A 20,399-nucleotide genomic window follows, 5' to 3' on the forward strand; every position below is an offset into this window, starting at 1 on the left:
GGAGTTATGTCAGTGGGCTTCCTGAAGGGGAGTGATATCAGTGCGCTTCATAAAGGGAGTGATGTCAGCACCCCTCATAAAGCAGAGTGATGTCAGGGCACCTCATAAAGGGGTGTATTGTCAGCATTCCTCACAAAGGGGAGTGATGTCAGTGTGCTTCATAAAGGGGAGTGATGTCAGTCCACCTCATAAAGGGGAGTGATGTCAGTGTGCTTCATAAAGAGGAGTGATGTCAGGGTGCTTCATAGAGGGGAGTGATGTCAGTGTGCTTCATAAAGGGGAATGATGTCAGGGCATCTCATAAAGGGGAGTTATGTCAGTGTGCTTCCTGAAGGGGAGTGATATCAGCGCGCTTCATTAAAGGGAGTGATGTCAGCACCCCTCATAAAGGGGTGTGATGTCAGCATTCCTCACAAAGGGGAGTGATGTCAGTGTGCTTCATAAAGAGGACTGATGTTGGTGTGCTTCATAAAGGGGAGTGATGTCAGGGCACCTCATAAAGGAGAGTGATGTCAGTGTGCTTCATAAAGGGGACTGATGTCATGGCACCTTATAAAGGGGTGTGATGTCAGCATTCCTCACAAAGGGGAGTGATGTCAGTGTGCTTCATAAAGGGGAGCGATGTCAGGGCACCTCACAAAGGGGAGTGATGTCAGTGTGCTTCATAAAGAGGTGTGATTGTCAGTGTGCTTCATAAAGGGGAGTGATGTCAGGGCACCTCTTAAATGAGAGTGATGTCAGCATGCTTCATAAAGGGGAATGATGTCAGGGCATCTCATAAAGGGGAGTTATGTCAGTGTGCTTCCTAAAGGGGAGTGGTATCAGTGCGCTTCATAAAGGGGAATGATGTCAGCGTGCTTCATAAAAGGGAGTGATGTTAGCATGCTTCATAAAGGGGAGTGATGTCATTGTGCCTCATAAAGGGGTGTGATGTCAGCATTCCTCACAAAGTGGAGTGATGTCAGTGTGCTTCATAAAGGGGAGTGATGTCAGGGCACCTCATAAATGAGAGTGATGTCAGTGTGCCTCATAAAGGGGTGTGAAGTTAGCATGCTGCAGAGTCATTGTCTCTTTGGAAACATGCCAACAGGGAAATAACGCGCTCCGTTAAACCACGCGGGTCTGCAAATGTGGCCTTCTCCTGGGCAAAGCAGGGGAGTCCATGCCATTCTGTGCCGGCCACTCAGTGCAACAATTCTGCTTGTCCAGCTGTGCGGCCACTCAGTCCACCGCATCACTTCATTATAATTTTTTACACCGATTGTATATTACGCCTCAGAAATTGAATAGATGGAAATCGAATATATTGAATCAGTGTTTTAGATGTGGAGAAGATATTGGAACTTTTATCCATTCTACAGATCTGAATGAAAGGTTAAACCTTTTTGGATTTCCATTCGTAAATGTTTACGAGTTACTGGTGTTGTTTTTCCGTTAAATCCCGAATTATTGTTGATGGGAAATTTTGAGAATATAACTCCTAAATTGTCTTTATCAGATTTTCAATTGAAATTTATTAAATTAGTTTTGGTGATAGCAAGGAAGTGTATTGCTGAACCTTGAAAATCAGATGTTTCTTAACATTAGGAAGATGGCAAACAGAGGTTCAAAGTTGTATTTCATTAGAAAAAATTACATACAATTTGAGGGGTAAATACTCTGCATTTTTACAGATTTGGAGCCTGTATGCTCGAACAATGGGATTAAGATTATAAATAGTTATTTCAAATCCTCCAAACCAATGAAGTCTTCCCTGAAAATGAGTGATGGGATTTTTTTTAATATTGTTTTTGGGATCTGAAGCAATCCATTTCAATATATAACTATGTTATATATATTTTAGGTATTAGTTTTTAGTGAGATGTAGCAAGGGGAAGGGATTAGTTGGGGGTTATATGGGTTTTTTTCTTTTTTCTTTTCTCTTTATTTATTTATTTATAAATAAATCAACATATATTAAGTTCTATATTAGTGTGATTTAATGGTTTTATTAATTGTCATAAATGTGTCGATTTAAAATAAAATATTTTTAAAAAGAACTGTCATAGATAGAGTGGAGAGCACTAAGTTCCTTGGAGTTCACTTGACTAGTGACCTATCATGGACACACATCTCCTCACTTCTCAGAAAGGTGCAACAGGGACTGCACTTGCTTAGAAGACCGAAGCGGGCAAGGCTACCGGCCACTATTATGTCAACCTTTGACAAAGAGACAGAGCGTAGATTAGAAGATTGCTTCACTGAGCACCTTAGCTCTATCTATTTTCCCTCAGCTCTTCACCTCCTTCCATCTCTATTCACCTAGCCATCTCTCCTCCCCTTGCTTACTGCTGTGCCTTCCTTCTCTTCTCCACCTATTACATCCTGCCTTTGGGACCATGCCCCTCCCCTTACTTTTTTGTTTGGACACGTGCCAACATTTTTCTATACCTTGATGAAGGCCTGAAGCCTGAAATCTTGGTTATATATATTCATCTTTGATATATAAAGGATCCTGTTTAACCTGCTGAGTTTCTCCAGCATTGTTTTTATTTCTACAGAAGCTCTATTGCGAGTGTCCTGGCTGGCTGCATCACAGAGTGGTATGGCTGCTGCAGAGAAATGGATCAGAGGTTAATTCACAGAACCCTAAAAGTGGCAGAGAAGAACACTGGAGTCTCCTTCTCCCCCTCCCCCCCCCCCCCCCCATTGATGTCATCTTCCTGGATCATTGTCTGAAGAGGGTACAGAAAATCATTCAGGGCCCCTACCACCCTGTACACAGCATCTTTCAACTGCTCCCATCAGAACATAGATGACACTTTCCAGGTTCTAGTGTTTCCTAATTTCAATATGTGTCATCTTCAAGGAAATGTGAGAATGATATTCTGAATTACTATCTTATTAATCCAATAAACCAAACTTTGTTGATGCAGCTTTATGTAGCTTTAATTTATTGATAAAATGGATAAACATTTTGCATAACTTCACATTAAGATTTTCATAACGATGAATAAACAAAAGTGACGGTGCTTGATTCAGTCCCAGAAATGTTTGAGCTACAAATTCTTCATCGTACATATTAGGAGCATAAACATTCATCAAGGTCCAAAATTCAGAAATAACTTGTCAATTAACAATTAGTACTCTACCAGCATTATTGGAAAATGATTCTAAAGTGAAAGGCAAGTTTTTGTGCACTAAAATAGCCACACCTCTCACTTTAGAATTAAATGAAGACAAAATTACATGTCCAACCCAATCCCTTTTCAATTTCAAGTGTTCTTTCTCTGTCAAATGAGTTTCCTGTAAAAAAGCAATATCAGCCTTCATCTTCTTAAATTAAAACTCTTTCCCATTTAACTGGGTTATTAAACCCTTTAACATTAAAAGTAGCAAAATTTAAACTAGTCATAATATATATCTTCAAAAATAGCTCCTCACACAGTAGTCACAATTAAAAAAAACAAAGGCTTCTTTCTTTTTTAAAAAAATGCTCAAAATTTAAAAAAAAGCCTTTAATATATATAACCCCCAACTAACCAAAATATAACACAAAAAAAAACCAAAAAAACCCTAAAAAAAACTACAACAGGTGTTGTATTTCCCTCAATTGACCGGGTGCGGTTTACCGCAAGTGGCAGATGACTTGAGAAGCAGCACAGTTATCCACCTTCCCCCAACCAAATTTTTCTAATCAAATACAAATAAAATCTTCACATTTAACTCACAGATTCCAGTCTGTGTTCATCATCTTCTATTTCAATCAGCTGAAGTTCCAGCATCTTCTTCCCATTCCCATTTCCATTCTCCCAGAGTGGATGATGAAGAGTTTGTAGCTCAAACATTCCTGGGACTGAATTAAGCAAATGAAAATATTTTAGTAGGGGGAGATTTTAATTGTTGTTTACATCCCTTGTTGGATAAATCTCCAAAAACACTGAAGAAAACTAAAATGGCAAAAAATTTGGTAGAAATGATGAAGGACTTAAATTTAATTGAGATTTTTCTCCGACTGAGAAAAATTTTTCATTTTACTTGGCAAGACATGATTCTTATTCTAGAATTGATTTATTTTTAATATCGGTACAATCACAAGGTAGGATTACTTAGGCTGATTACAAAAGTAGGATTTTGTCCGACCATTCTTTACTATTAATTTCTGGTCTTAGTCCTGAAATGTTTCAAACAGCTTATCATTGGAGATTTAACACAATGTTGTGAAAATAATTACAGTTTATTGAATATATTAGGGAAAATATTAAGATATTTTTACAAATAAATGAAAAATCAGTACAAAGTAAATTTACTTTGTGGGAAATTTTAAAGGTTTACTTAAGAGGGCAGATTCTTAGTTATTCTACTAAAGTTGAAAGGCAATATACTACAGAAAATCTTATTTGGAAAAGGAGATTGATACTTTAGAAAAGAAGTTACAATGAAATTCGACTGAAGATAAAAAAAAGTTCAATTAATGAAATTGAAATTGCGATATAATACTTTACAGACATATAAGTATGAGAAGTTAATACAGAGATCTAAGCAACGCTATTATGAATTGGAGGAACATGCACATAAGGTATTAGCTTGGGAATTGAAGACAGAGCAGGCATCTAGGACAATAAATGTGATAAGGAAATAAACCAGCAATTACATATAAACCTCAAGAAATCAATCAAGAGTTTTGTCTTTTTTATCAAGAATTATATACTTCTGGAGGGGTTCAAAATGATAATCAGATTGAGTCTTTTTTGACTAATTTAGATTTAATACCTTTAAAGGAAAAAGAAATACAGGAGTTAGATTTTTTTTACTGATTTGGAGGTTGAATGTTTTACAAACTATGTCGGGTGGGAAATCTCCAGGAGAGGATGGGTTTATTTAGAGTTTTATAAAGAATTTCATGATTTATTACTGCTGGTATTTATGGAAGTATTAAAGCAAACTACAGAAATAGGTGAATCCCCAGAGTTGATTACTGTCATTCCTAAGAAGGATAGATATCCTTTGAAAGTGGCTTCATATAGACCAATTTCTTTACTATATGTTGATTGTAAAATTGTAGCTAAGATGTTATCTAATAGACTTATGAAGTTTTAACCACAGTTAATTCATGTTGATCAAGCAGGTTTTATTAAAAATCACTATTCAGCAGATAATATTGTTAAATTAATTACATTAATTAATGCATCAAAGAAACAATCCAACCAACCACTAGATGCTGAAAAAGCTTTTGATCAGGTAGAGTGGAATTTTTTATTTAAAGTGTTGGAAAAATTTAAATTTGGACCATTCTTTACTGGTTAGGTGAAGGCTTTATATAAAAATCCATTGGCTAGGGTGATGACTAATTGACAAATTTCATCTTCATTTAATTTGACTAGATCAACAAGGCAAGGTTGTTCATTGTTGTCAGCTTTATTTATTTTGGTCATTGAACCACTAACCCAAGCTATGAGACAGAATAATATTATTCAGGGATTTAACATTGGTAATGAGGAATATAAGGTTAATTTGTTTATGAATTATGTGTTAATTTATTTAAGCATCCTAAAGAATCTTTGGAAAGGATCCATTTTCATTTGGAACAGTATGGAGAAATGTCAGGATATAATGTTAATTGGGATAAAAGTGAAATATTACCGATTTCAAATGAGGATTATTAGATTGTAAACAATTTACACGGTTTCGATGGACTAATAAAATTAAATATTTAGGAGTAATAGTTGATGTTGAATATCAAAATTTATATAAATTGAATTATGTACCTTTAATAAAAAAAATTAAATCTGATTTACCATTAACTCTGAAAGGATGAGTAAATTGTATTAAAATGAATATTTTTCCACGTATTCAATATCATTTTCAGTCTATTCCTTGTGTACTTCCAAAAGTTTTCTTTAAAGATTTAAATGTGGTAGTGTGATTATTTTTATGGAAAAGTAAATTAGCTAGAGTGTCTTTACAAAAATTGACTTGGAAGTATGCATTAGGTGGACTTCAACTACCGCATTTTCAGAATTATTATGAAGCTGCTCAATTAAAGTTTATTAATAGAATATTTGACATAGATCAACCCCCAATTTGGGATAAAGATGAGTTAGCACAAATTGGTGAATTTTCTATCAATCAATTTATTTATAAGTGGAACCTTTCTCTTTTACAAAGCTATAATGTACCAGTATTGAGACATTTGATGAAGATATGGTATGATAGAAATCAAATTATAGGTACTAAAGGCAAATTTTCAGCTAAGACACCATTGTTTCAAAATAAATTACTCCCTTTTTCAGTAAATAATTATTGATTGAAAATTTGGGACTTAAAGGGTATTAAATTGTGGAAGATTGTTTTGAATGAGGCCAGCTCTTTTCTTTTGCTTGAATTTAGGAAAAATTTGGAATATTACCTAATTCCTTGTTTGCATATTATCAAGTGCGTGCTATGTTATTGGATAATTTTGGACGTGAGTTGAGGTTACCTAAAAAATCTAATTTTATAATTTTAATTGAGGGTGTATCAAGAAAATGATTTATTTCTGAAATGTATGCTTTATTACAAGAAAAAATGATTAAATCAGATTTATATAAAACAAAAAATAAATGGGAAGAGGATTTATCGATATTGTTATCTTTGGAAAAATGGATGACTATGTGTAAAGATAGTGTAACTAAATGAATTAATGTGAGATACAGTATAGTAAATTATAATTTTTTAGATCAGTTATATTTGACTCCTGAGAAATTAAAAAGATATGGTTTTATTTCATCAGATTTGTGTTTTCATTGTGGAAAGCAAGTAGGTACCTTTTTACATTCAGTTTGGTTTTGTGAAAAAGTTAAACCTTTTTGGCAGAGAATTATGGAGTTTTTGGAAGGTTTATTTAACCTTAAATTTACTTTGGATCCATTACTTTTTTTACTGAGGTATTTTACAACCTTAACAACTGGTTTAAGACTTGAGAAATTTCAAATGGCATTTATTCAGCTAGCCTTGTCAGTAGCCCGGAAATGTATTGCAGTTACTTGAAGAATGATGTGGAATTGAATATTCAAAGATGGCATTCTGAGTTAAGATCCTGTATTCATTTAGGAAAAATAACATGTAATTTACATAATAATTCTTTTTCTTATTAAAATCTGGACTCCTTATTTGAAATGTATGGGGTTAGATATAGTTTACAAGCATTTTTTAAAATGATTTTTTAATTATTGCTGTTAAGGATGTAATACACTCCACAGCATTTATATTCTTTGTATATTTTTTTTGACTCCTTAGGTATATAAAGATCTGTATAAGTGGATTATGGGAGGGAGTAGCGGGCAGCAGGAGGGGGATGAGGGTTAAAATGTATCAGTAGTATTTTACTGTATTTTTTGTAAAATTTATTTTTTGTATGTATTATTAAAAAATAAAGGTTTAAAAAAACAAATGTGATGGGCCCAAAACCCAGCAACAATAGAAATTCACTGACAAATGGTTACTTAAACAATTTACTTTAATTTTCTTTAAACATAAAAACCAGATCAAACTTTAACTTATTACTACTATTAACTTAACTTTTTCTTTGGCTTGGCTTCGCAGACGAAGATTTATGGAGGGGTAAATGTCCACGTCAGCTGCAGGCTTGCTTGTGGCTGACAAGTCCGATGCGGGACAGGCAGACACGGTTGCAGCAGTTGCAGGGGAAAATTGGTTGGTTGGGGTTGGGTGTTGGGTTTTTCCTCCTTTGTCTTTTGTCAGTGAGGTGGGCTCTGCGGTCTAATTCAAAGGAGGTTGCTGCCCGCCGAACTGTGAGGCGCCAAAATGCACGGTTTGAGGTGATATCAGCCCACTGGCGGTGGTCAATGTGGCAGGCACCAAGAGATTTCTTTAGGCAGTCCTTGTACCTCTTCTTTGGTGCACCTCTGTCACGGTGGCCAGTGGAGAGCTCGCCATATAACACGATCTTGGGAAGGCGATGGTCCTCCATTCTGGAGACGTGACCTACCCAGTGCAGTTGGATCTTCAGCAGCGTGGATTGGATGCTGTCGGCCTCTGCCATCTCGAGTACTTTGATGTTAGGGATGAAGTCGCTCCAACGAATGTTGTGGATGGAGCGGAGACAACACTGGTGCAAGCGTTATAGGAGCCATAGGTAATGCTGGTAGAGGACCCATGATTCGGAGCCGAACAGAAGTGTGGGTATGACAACGGCTCTGTATACGCTAATCTTTGTGAGGTTTTTCAGTTGGTTGTTTTTCCAGACGCTTTTGTGTAGTCTTCCAAAGGTGCTATTTGCCTTGGCGAGTCTGTTGTCTATCTCGTTGTTGATCCTTGCATCCGATGAAATGATGCAGCCGAGATAGGTAAACTGGTTGACCGTTTTGAGTTTTGTGTGCCCGAAGGAGATGTGGGGGGGGCTGGTAGTCATGGTGGGGAGCTGGCTGATGGAGGACCTCAGTTTTCTTCAGGCTGACTTCCAGGCCAAACATTTTGGCAGTTTCCGTAAAACAGGACGTCAAGCGCTGAAGAGCTGTCTCTGAATGGGCAACTAAAGTAGCATCGTCTGCAAAGAGTAGTTCACGGACAAGTTGCTCTTGTGTTTTGGTGTGAGTTTGCAGGCGCCTCAGATTGAAGAGACTGCCATCCGTGCGGTACCGGATGTAAACAGCGTCTTTATTGTTGAGGTCTTTCATGGCTTGGTTCAGCATCATGCTGAAGAAGAACTTAACTTAACCCCCTACTAATTCTAAGTTCATATGTACATAATGTGTATGTAAGTACAGAAAAGTTATTTGATTCACAGTCCAATCTCACAACTCACTACACCAAGTTCACCAGTATCAGGTAATTCTTATACTGTGCACAGAATTTAAAATTTATGAATCTTCACTGGGCTTTGGGGGTTGAAAGATAAAGGAACACTTGCTACCATGCCTCCTGGTAAAAATAACTGAAATAACTCTGTTACAGGAGATAGAATGTATGGTCCAAGTACAATATAAACAACAGCAACCAAAAACACCCTCTCTCTACCCAGGGACCAGTACTTTTCGGAAGAAACTGGCTACAACACATTCCCCTTGACTGGCTAGGAATCGGTTCAATACTAAATGTAAACCACATGGACATCTCCCAGCCAGAACTCGACCAAATCCTCAACAACCACTCAGTGGTTTTCCAACAAGAATTGGGGAAAATGAAAGGTGTTCAAGCCAAACTGCAATTAAAAGATAACGCAGAAGCAAAATTCTTCAAAGCCAGAACAGTCCTATTTGCTTTGAAAGGGAAAATTGAGGGTGAATTAAACTGACTAAAACATGAAGGTATATTAGAACCAATACAATACAGCAATTGGGCAGTACCCATCATATCCGTACGAAAAGCAAACAGTGAGATTCGCATTTGCGGCGATTACAAAGACACCATCAATCCATTACTCAAAATACCTGAACACCCCATGCCCAAGGCCGAAGAATTGTTCCAAGCACTAAATGAAGGGCAAAAAATCACAAAACTAGATTGGTTACAAGCATATCAACAGATAGAATTGTACAAAAAAAAATCAAGGGAATATGTGACAATCAGTCCCGATCTGGGACTACTCACCTACACACACATACCACAGAATTTCAGCAGCTCCTGCGATTCTTCAAGAAACGATAGACAAATTACCACATGGACTCTCAGTTGGGTGTTACCTAGATGTTATCATCATCATGGGCCAAAATGACAGGGAACACTTACAAAACCTTGAAAAGGTTTTAACCAGACTACAACAGGCTAATATACAATAATGAAAGGACAAATGTGTCTTCATGTGCCCCTCAGTAATATACTTAGGGTTTACAATTGACAGCAAGGGGGTGCAAATGAATCAAGCAGGAACAGAAGCCATTCGCAAGGCCCCATACCCAACAAGTCCTTCCTAGGACTTGTTAATCACTACCGAAAACATATCCCTCATATGTCTACACTATGCAGCCCGCTGAATCAATTACTCAAGAAAGACCAAATGTGGTATAGGAACACAGAAACTAAAAACACAGTCGATCAACTAAAGTAAATACTAATATCAACACTAACATCAATAAATAAGGTGAGGATCCACTACGACCCTAGTAAAGTAGTTACACTAGCCGTGAATGCTTCATCAGTAGGACTAGGACTGGTACTATCCCAAATCACAGAAAAAGGTGAGCAACCAGTAGCGTATGCTTCGTGAATATTAACCACAAGTGAACACAATTACGCCCAACTAGAAAAAGAAGGATTGGCAATAATTTTTGGTGTAAAAATATTCCAACAATATCTTTACAGAAGAAAATTCAACCTGATCACAGACAACAAGCCTCTTAGTTTAATCCTGGGCCACACAAAGGTATTCCAGTATTAGCTGCGGCCAGCATTCAAAGATGGGCCATGCTACTAGTGGCGTATAACTATGATATAAAACATAAACCAGGAACACTCAACAGCCATGCAGATGTCTTATCACGCATGCTGCTACCCAAGACAGAACAACGAGAAGAAATTATAACCAAGAACAACTTCAACAACTGCCCATTACAGCCCAGATTATCGCAAAGGAAACCTGAAATGAGGCAACATTAAGCAAAATCCTATACTTCACCCTTAATGGGTGACCTGAATCTGAAATAATTCCAGAAGATCTAAAACCTTACCACACAACCCACCATGAACTATCAGTCAAAGAAGGATATGGGTACCCGTACAATTATTCCAGAACTGCACCACAACCATCCAAGAATGGCATGAATGAAGGCACTGGCCTGGATGCATGTCTGGTGGCCCTCCATAGACAGAGACATTGAAACAACAGTAAGAGAATGTAAAGTATGTCAGTCAATGCAGCCAAAAATGCCGCAAGCTGAAGCTGACCCATGGAAATGGCCACCCAAACCCTAGCATCGGATTCATGTAGACTTTGCTGGACCATTCATGAGTGAGACTTTCCTAATAGCTGTGGACACACACTTCAAATGGCCAGTAGTTTCACAGCTGAAAAACACCAAAGCAGATACCACGATTGACTGTCTACAAGCTATCTTTGCCACTTACAGATTGCCTCATGAATTAGTTACGGACAGTGGGCCTCAATTTACATCAGAACATTTTTAAAAATTTATGTGCGACAACAGTATCAGACATATTTTGTCCGCACCCTATCACCCAAGTGCTAAAGGGGAGGCCTCCTGGACACACAAAATCGCAGATTTTCTATTGGGGTACAGAAACCACGCTGCATATTACCACAAAGCACACCCCAGCAGAACTAATGTTTGGCCACAAACTGTGGACCAGGTTCTCCACAATTCATCCAGATCTGGGTCTCTGATTGCAAAAATCAGCATCGCCACAGACTTCACCTAGAACAGTGGAAGTGAAGTGGAGTTCTGGTACAAGATTATAGACAATATAAAGACCCATGGGTGGTAGAAGTAATCTTACAAAAATTGAGCCCCCTGTGGCGGTGTGAGTAATGGAAGAAACACAGCCATCACATTGAGGGTTGTTAACGACTGATTTTATTCAAATTCAGCATGTCCCTATAAGGGCAGCCTGAGCTCAATCACCTGGTGCATTGTGACGTCATAATCGGTGCCCAGGGTGTGCGCTGGAAAGGATGCTGGAGTCAGAGAGGAACCTCTGATGACGCCATTTCCCCATGCTGCCCCATCACGTGGTGATATAAGCAGGGCTGGTTCGCCCTGATGATGTGCACCATCACACCCCTGCTCATATTCTGTTCTAGTGGGGGATAGATTGTGAAAGCGACACATTGACGAATTACGAGCATTGACTAATACTAAGGTCCATGAACTGCCTCATGAGCTGGAGTAGGTGGAATCAGACCTGTTGTGCCCCGACCATCCCACCCCTCAGGCAGAGAAAGGGTAGGGGTAGAGACGGTCGCAGAGCCGAGGAGTCCAGTAAATGAGACACGCAGCCAGGAGAGCAGCGAAGATGGGCAATTGTCACCAAATGTCAGCAAAGGTGGGCAGTTGCCGCCGACTTGAACACTGACCCAACTATCTACGGGTCCCGAGCTGGTCCAAAAGAGAAAGAGGACTACCTGAATGCTTTAAGGACTATTTGCCCTGATTATTATTAAATACTTTCCCTTTTATAATTAATTACTCATGAGATGTATTCTAATTCTCACTTGTGGTCCAGTCAGCATTTACTGCACAGGGTAGTGGATGGGGAAGAGTGTTGGGTATAAGCCCACCCTCTGCTGGACATCATGACACCCAAGTCATGATGTCACCCTTCCATATATATAACCCTGTGTGTCAGTAGCCATATTGGTCTAATAGAAGTAAGGGATGAGAAAGCATCACATCTCCAAGACTTAATTGTGTGAGTGCACACACAACATGATCCTCATCGGGCAGGATGTTGATAAAATCATCTACCTTGGCAGCAGAATCTTCATCTAATGAGGCAACTACATGCCAGAATTTGGTGGCTTCATTTGTTCTGTTCTTAATGTACCTCAGCCCGCTGGATCCATGGATGTGGTCTGTGAGTCCAGAAGGTGGGCAGTTTCACAGCCACCGCGTGCAGCGCAGTAGTGGCATCCATACTGCCGGCCACCTCACTATGTTTCCCTGTTGGGGCTCAAAAGACATTGAGCACTCATTGGGGTCACCAATTTAGTTGGATCTAACTGCAGAGCTCAAGAAACACAGGTTACCAAGGAAGGGTCAACTACGAACTGGTTTTTATTTTAAACAATCACACGCCTCACAAAAGGGAGTGATGTCAGGCACCTCATAAAGGGGAGTGATGTCAGGCACCTCATAAAGGGGAGTGATGTCAGGCACCTCATAAAGGAGAGTGATGTCAGCGCGCCTCATAAAGTGGAGTGATGTCAGTGCGCCTCTCAAATGGGAGTGATGTCAGCACGCTTCATAAAAGGGAGTGATGTCAGCATGCCTCTCAAAGGGGAGTGATGTCAGCATGCTTCATAAAAGGGAATTATGTCAGTGCACCTCATAAAGGGGAGTGATGTCAGCATGCTGCAGAGTCATTGTTTCTCTGGCAACATTCCAGCAGGGAAGCAATGCGCTCCGTCAACCCACGTGGGTCTGCAAACATGGGATTATCCTGGACAAAGAAGGGGTGCCTGCACCATTCTATGCTGGCCGCTCATTGCGGTGATTCTGCCTGTCCAGCTGTGTGGCCATTCGGTCTGCCACATAGGTAGATTTGCCCACTTTTTAAAATCTTCATTTATTTTCTTAAATAATGGAATATAATTTAATTTATAGAAAATATCTATATGTATTCCTAAATATTTAATCCCATTATCAGTCCACTTAAATTGAATATCTTTTTGACATTGTGAATAATTATCCTGTACTAATTTCCTTATCTCACTTTTATCTCAATTTATTTTATAATCTGAAACTCTTCCATAATCTATCAATTGTTTATAATGATAATTGTGGTTGATTTAAATATATTAACACATCATCTGCGAATAAACTAATTTTATGCTCAGTTTGATTTACCATAAACCCTTTCAATTGTTGGTCCACATGAATCATTTGTGCAAGAGGTTCTATAGCCAAAGCAAACAGAGCTGGAGATAAGGGACATCCCTGCCTATTTTATCTAGTCAAATCAAATTATTTTGATATCTATCCTTAGCTTTAGTATTTTTATAAAGAGCTCTAATCCAGTTTACAAACTTAAATCCAAAACCAAACCTACTTAAAACCTTAAATAAAAATATCCCATTCTAATGTATCAAAAGTTTTTTCTACATCCAATGCAACTGCAGCACTTGAATCCTTCTTCTTTTGTGCTAAATGGATTATTCTTAATAACCTTACTATATTTTCAGGTTTGTCTATTTTTAACAAAACCTGTTTGATCCATATTTATTCATTCAGGAAGACAACCATTCATTCTATTTGTTAATACCTTTGCTACAATTTTATAATCAATGTTTAACAATGAAATAGGTCTATATGAAGCGGGTTTTAATGGATCTTATCTTTTTTTGGAATAACCTTAATTATTATTGTGGAAAAAGTTTCTGGAAGAATATGCAATCTTAAAGTTTGTTCTATTACCTGCATAAACAAAGGAATTATTTAATCTTTAAATTCTTTATAAAAGTCAATAGGAAATCCATCTTCTCCAGGAGACTTATTATTTTGTAAACAATTAAGTGCTTCCTAAACTTCTTGCTCAGTGACAGGTCTGTCCAAATAATCTTTATTTATCTCAGTTAGTCTAGGTAACTGTGACAAATGATTATCTATAATAGTTTCATCCTGTAATGATTCTGATGTATATTTATTTCTCATAAAATTCTCTGAAAGTTTCATTTATTTCTTGTCGTTTAAATGTCACTTTATTATTATATCGATGTACTGCATTAATCATTCTCAAAGTCTGTTCTGCTTTTAATTGCCAAGCTAAAACTTCATGAGATCTTTCTCCTAATTCATAATATTTCTGTTTAGATCTTAATATCATTTTCTCTGTTCTATAGGTCAATATTATATTATATTGTAACATCTATGTTTATCCTTTGACAGAGATTTTGAATATCTTTTTCCAATACTGTTATTTCTTTTTCTAATTTATCTATATCTCTCATAGAGGCCTTTGTAATTTTAAGTCCTTGCAAATAAGCTTTTAATGCACCTCAAATAACAAACATCCTCTATTGAATGTAAATTTGTATCACAAAATAATTCAATATGTTGTCTTATAAAAGCCCACTCTCTGTTTCCTGTTGATCAGCCAATGTTCTACCCATGCTAGTATCTTTGCTGTAATTCCACGGCCTCTCGTCTTGTTGAGCAGGCCTCATGTGTGACACCTTATTAAAGGCCTTTTGAAAATCAAATATGCAACATACACTGCATCTCCTTTGTCTATCCTGCTTGTGGTTTCCTCAAAAAAAATCGTAGTAGGTTTGTCAGGCAAGATTTTCCCTTCTGGAAACCATGCAGACTTAGGCTTATCTTGTCCACAACCTCATCCTATTAACTCCAACAAATTCCCAACCATCGATGTTAGGCAAACAGGTCTATAATTTCCTTTCTGCTGCCTCTGTCCCTTTTTAAATTGTGGTGTGATCTTTGTAATTTTCCATTCCTCTGGAACAAGGCCAGAATCTATTGATTCTTGGACAATCATTACCAATGCCTCCACAATCTCTATTGCTATTTTTTTCAGAATCCGAGGATGCATTCAATGTAAATCATTCAACATAGACTTAGCCCATTCAACCTCCCAAGCATCTTCTATATGGTGATCATGACTACACCCTTCCCTGACACCCTTGAAAGTCCAGCATTGTGCTGATGTCTTCCACAGTCAAGACTGATGTAAAATACTCATTCAGATCTCTGCAATATCTCCAGCATCATTTTCAGCATATCGGTCCTTTATTTACTTTTTAAAAACTTTTAGTATCCTTTTTGATATTAGTTGCTTGCTTCAATCGTTCTTCAGAACTCATAACCAAAGCTCGAATCATGGCTTGGCAGACAGAGAGGGGCCTTTCCTATCAGATCCTTCCAAAAATGTCAAGAGTTTCACTCCCACCTTATGCTACTCTTGAGTGTTGCAATGTAGATGAGACATGGTTGCATTTGCCAAGAATGTCTGGAAAATGATGCAAGAATACTTGTGGAGATTCACCCTGAGGAAATACATTACAGTAAAAACACACAATGCTGGAGAGACTCAGCAAGTCAAACAGTGTCCTTTATGTAGCAAAGACAGAGATACATCACTGATATTTCGGGCTTGAGCCCTTCATCAAAGTATGAGAAAATGTTGGTATGTGGGGGGCGGGGGTCAGTGAGCCTCAGAATAAAAGAGGGGGAGAGGTTTATAGTGATCCATTGGCTCTTCCTAGAGATATAGACTGAGATCAGCATCAACTGGTGCTGGAAGATCCTCACCTCAATGAAAGGCATGGTTTAGTCTGCCAGAAACCTGTTGGTTTTCTGCTAGATTTCAGATTTATTGGAGAAACTCAGTGGTTCAAACAGTGTCCTTTATTTAGCAAAGATAAAGATACAAAATCGACATTTCGGGCTTGAGCCTGTCATCAAGGTATGGGAAAATGCTGGCATGCATCCGAATAAAAAGGGTAAGGGGGAGGGATGGAGAAAGGAGCATGGTTGCAAACACAGGAGGTAAATTAACATTGTAATGGATAAATATTGGGAGAATTTGGTAAGATTAGTGGGTTACATGCATACACCACATTTTAAAACAGATCTTATTTGAAAGACTGAAGAATTCATATTCAGTAACATTGCAGGATCTTTGGAAACTTTTATGCACATTTCACAAGTAGGTGATTGTTGGAATTGGAGACAGGCTGGATGATTGGATAACTACAAGGCTTCTGACCTATCTGCAAAGTGCTAACAGAAAGGTCAATCCTAGATTTTGTTTATCTCAGACAACAGTTTGACCAAGGGGGAGAACTCCTGTGGTTTGCTAAAGAAGGTGGGGGTTTTTGCAAGTGAGAGAGTCACATGGGCTTTCTGGCAGTCTCAGTTGAAGAGAGAGAGAGAGAGAGAGAGGGAGAGAGAGGGAGAGAAGACAAGCACTCTCAGCTAGTGTGTGCGACAGTGAAAAGAGACTGAACAGTGCAAGCCAGGAAGAGCTGGTTTGAAACAGAAAGTTCCAGAGCAGTGGGTGGGTGGAAGTGCTATCTGTCTTTTGGAAAAAGAGGAACAGAAAGGAACTCTGCAGTAGTCTGAAGAAAAAGATTACCATCTGGAAAACCTTGATGGGGCAAGTTTCATCAGCGAGACCTTGAGGTAACTAATGATGGTACCTCAGTTGTGGAAATCCTGGAGCACAAATATCTCTCTCTGCAAACCCTACAAGAACCTTCCTGAGCGGTAAACATTTACTTTTTGAACACCAAAGCCTGGTGAACTTTGTACATGTTAAATTCTGTGCACAGTATAAGAATTGCCTGCATCCAGAGAACTTGGAAGGAGAAGTGAGACTGAACTGTGAACCAAAGAGGTTTTCTTAAATTTACACACACATTGCATACACGTGCACTTAGAATTAGAAGGGGGTTAATTAAGTATAGAGATAAGTTAAAGTTTGATTCTGTTTTCATGTTTAAGGTTGAATAAAAACAACTTTTGTTTTAAAAACCACTTGTCTTGGTGAATGTCTATTGCTGCTGGGTTTTGGGGAGCTTTGGGCTCATAACTACATCAACGTCACCCGTGCTCCTCCCCCCTTACCTTTCTATTCGGGCGCTTGCTGGCATTTTTCCATACCTTGATGAAGGGCTCAAGCCCAAAATGAAGCCAAGCCAAAGATAAAGTACACTATTTAACCAACTGAGTTTTTCCAGCATTGTGGTTTTACTAAGGTAATTCATGTTCCCTCTCATGTCTGGAAAATGCATTATTAAGTCAAGGCAGGTTGTAAAGGTTAAAACCTTGAGTTTTTGTTTCTTAGTTAATTTTGTGCCTATCCCTTTGTGAGAGATGGGAAAATTGATCTATAATTATGAACATGGAAGAAACTAAAATTCATCAGTTAATGGCTGTAACCAGTACAAACAGGATGAGCTTGGGGGTTAGGATGCAGGAAAGCAGAGTCAGCACGATTAACATAAGAATCTTCTGTGTGACAAGAGCCACCATAAGACTAAGAAAAGGAATGGTAAGGTACAATAGAATGTAGGAAGTTGAGGTAGTCTGGATCAGATAAAGGTCTCCTAGCCCTAGATAGAAGTACCAAGTCCTACATATCTAATTAGCTAACCTTACACAGATTTATACATATGAAATTAGCCAACCCTAGATAGAATGAGTCAACTCCGCATACCAAGAGATTGTAGCCCCGAGAATCAGGAAGGTGTGAATAAGGACAATGACATGATGGGACACCCACAGGATACCCCCTGGTCCTCCAAGTGTACTGAAACTGCACGTAGGCAGGAAGGATTACCTATGCCAAACCCATCCAGGGGGCAGAAGAATGTAAGGGGAGGGCACTCTGATACTGAAATCGACCGTATAAAAGTTGGGTGAGCCCTAGTGTATGTGTGTATTCCCAGGGTAAGGGGAAGCACCCAACTTTGCATTGTTGTTGTAATAAATGTTCTTTGTTCTCAATTTTTGTCTCGAGCAATTTCTTTAAAGGTACTTTAATTTCTAACAAATGGGGGCTCGTCCGGGATCACACTCCCTCCACTGACAGAGTGCCCCGACGACGAGAGTAGGTGCACCCCGGCTGATTCAGCTGGACTCACGGGCGACGGGTGGCTGGTCAGTGGAAGAAGCGAGTGATATCCGAGAAGAGGCATTGAGAACAAACGACGGGAGGAAGCGCGCTAGAGCATTGCTACTGGAACTCGGTAAGAGGAATTTTACTTGTTTATAAGTATGGGAATAATGAGTAGCAAGGAAGAGAGTCCTGGTTCAGGATGTGAACACCAGATAGCTACGTACAGCCCGCTTGGGTTGATGTTATCTGAGTGGGGCACAGGAAAGACCCGTGGGAAAGACAAACTGACAATGGTCAGGTATTGTTGTATTGAATGGGTTAAATGCCCGGTTAAAGGGAGCTCCGTGTACTGGCCAAAGTTCGGATCCGAGGATGAATGGATGTGTCAAGCTTTGAACATCTGGCTCTATCAAAACCAGAGAGACAATGTTGAGAGCAGGGAATATGCAGCCTGCTGGCTCAAGGGACCCATTGAACAACTGGTTTTGAATGAGAAAGAACTCAGGGATAAGAGAGAGGAGGAACCTTTTGTCCCTGAATCACAGGGGTGGGATGTGTTACATTCCCTCCCTCCACCTTATGTTCCTCCTATGCCGGCTCCTATCTTTCCTTCCCCTCCTATGACCTACCCTTCTGCACCTCCCCCTCCTCCCCCACCACTAGAGAAGAAAGAAGAGAACCGGAGTGGTATGGTGACTCGCTCACAAAGCGCTCGATTACCACCTCTGTTGACAGTAGAGATAGAACATTGTAATTCAGAACAGCGTGAGATCCCTCAGGAAGAAGGGGCAGAACCCTGCGATTCACTTCTCAGGGAACAGGAACACAAATCTAAGAAACCAGAAATCAGCTGGATGCAACCCCTGCGGGAGGTTCCCTTGGGAGAAGGTCTTGGGTTCGTAAATGTGCCCCTGACCAGCCCTGAAGTACGTAATTTTAAGAAAGAATTAATCTCCCTGATAGAAGATCCCCAGGGATGTGTTAGACCAATTTTTGGACCAAACCTGTATACTTGGGAGGAATTAACATCCATCTTTAAGACTCTGTTTACCTTAGATGAGCGGGGAATGATCCGACAGGCAGGCATTAGAGTATGGGATAAGGAACACCAAGGGGGGCACGAGGCGACCCCTGGAGAAGTCAAATTCCCCCTCACAAAACCTAATTGGGACAAAAATACCAGTGGTGGCCGCACACTGATGGAAGAATACAGGATGAATTTGATCAAAGGAATCAGGGAATCTGTCCCCAAAGGACAGAATTTCAAAAAAGCCTTTGAGGTTCCCCAAGGTCCCGAGGAGACCCCCTCTGCATTTCTCAATAGATTGCGCACGGCAATTCAACAATATGGGGGTCTCGACATAGAATCTCCAGCAGGGGAACAATTGGTTCTAACGGGTTTTGTTACCAACTCAGCCCCAGACATCAGAAGAAAGCTACAAAAGACAGAAAATTGGCACGAGCAAGGAATTACCCAGCTACTGCAGATTGCTCAGAGAGCATTTGTCCAGAGGGCAGAGGATAAACAAAAAGGGAAAGCTAAAGTTTTAATACAAACAGTCAAAGGAATAGTAGCTGATCATCACGAAAAAGGTAAGGATTACTGGCCAACATCTGCACACGGTGAGGGGAGCCACGGGTGGGGAGGTGGGGACCCCAGCAGGTGGAGGAGTAGAGGAGGATTCCGGGGACGACGTGTGCCCCCTAGAAATTTTGGGAGAGATTGGGAAACAGGACCTCTTATCTGTTTTCATTGTAAAAAGGAAGGGCACTTTAAAAAGGAATGCCCACTGCGAGCAATGGACACACGCTCCTATGCCCTGACGGAAGCTGATTACGAATAGGGGGGTCACGGTTCTCAGCCAATACACACCGTGGGGCTGCACGGAGAACCATTAGTTAATTTATGCATAGGACCCCATAGTGATAAGATGATATTTTTAGTCGATTCTGGAGCTGCCCGATCTAGCATTCTACACCAACCCCAGGGGGTTAAAATAGAAGGGACAGTTACAGTTTCTGGGGTGGGAGGACGAGACTTTCCAGTCCCGGTATTGCGAGAGGTCAGAATTCAAATGGGAGATAAGATCATAATTGAGGATCTTCTATTACTTCCCCAAGCCGGAGTATGCTTGCTAGGAAGGGATTTACAGGACCAATTGGCTATC

The 20,399-nt window shown here is 39.5% G+C and overlaps 2 protein-coding genes across 2 annotated transcripts in view; both read left to right on the top strand.

The window, feature by feature from the left end:
• Positions 1 to 2,914, top strand: part of rp9 (RP9 pre-mRNA splicing factor) — a 93,949-nt gene extending 91,035 nt beyond the window's left edge. Inside the window, exon 6 of the mRNA XM_069907393.1 lies at positions 2,541 to 2,914. Coding sequence (XP_069763494.1) covers positions 2,541 to 2,718 — 178 coding nt within the window. The 3' untranslated portion in view covers positions 2,719 to 2,914. The remainder of the gene's footprint in view (positions 1 to 2,540) is intronic.
• Positions 1 to 20,399, top strand: part of elmo1 (engulfment and cell motility 1 (ced-12 homolog, C. elegans)) — a 339,660-nt gene that overhangs the window by 31,523 nt on the left and 287,738 nt on the right. The gene's annotated exons all lie outside the window — the stretch shown is intronic.

Source organism: Narcine bancroftii, chromosome 1 (genome assembly GCF_036971445.1).
Source record: "Narcine bancroftii isolate sNarBan1 chromosome 1, sNarBan1.hap1, whole genome shotgun sequence".
In the NCBI taxonomy this organism is placed as follows: Eukaryota; Metazoa; Chordata; class Chondrichthyes; order Torpediniformes; family Narcinidae; genus Narcine; species Narcine bancroftii.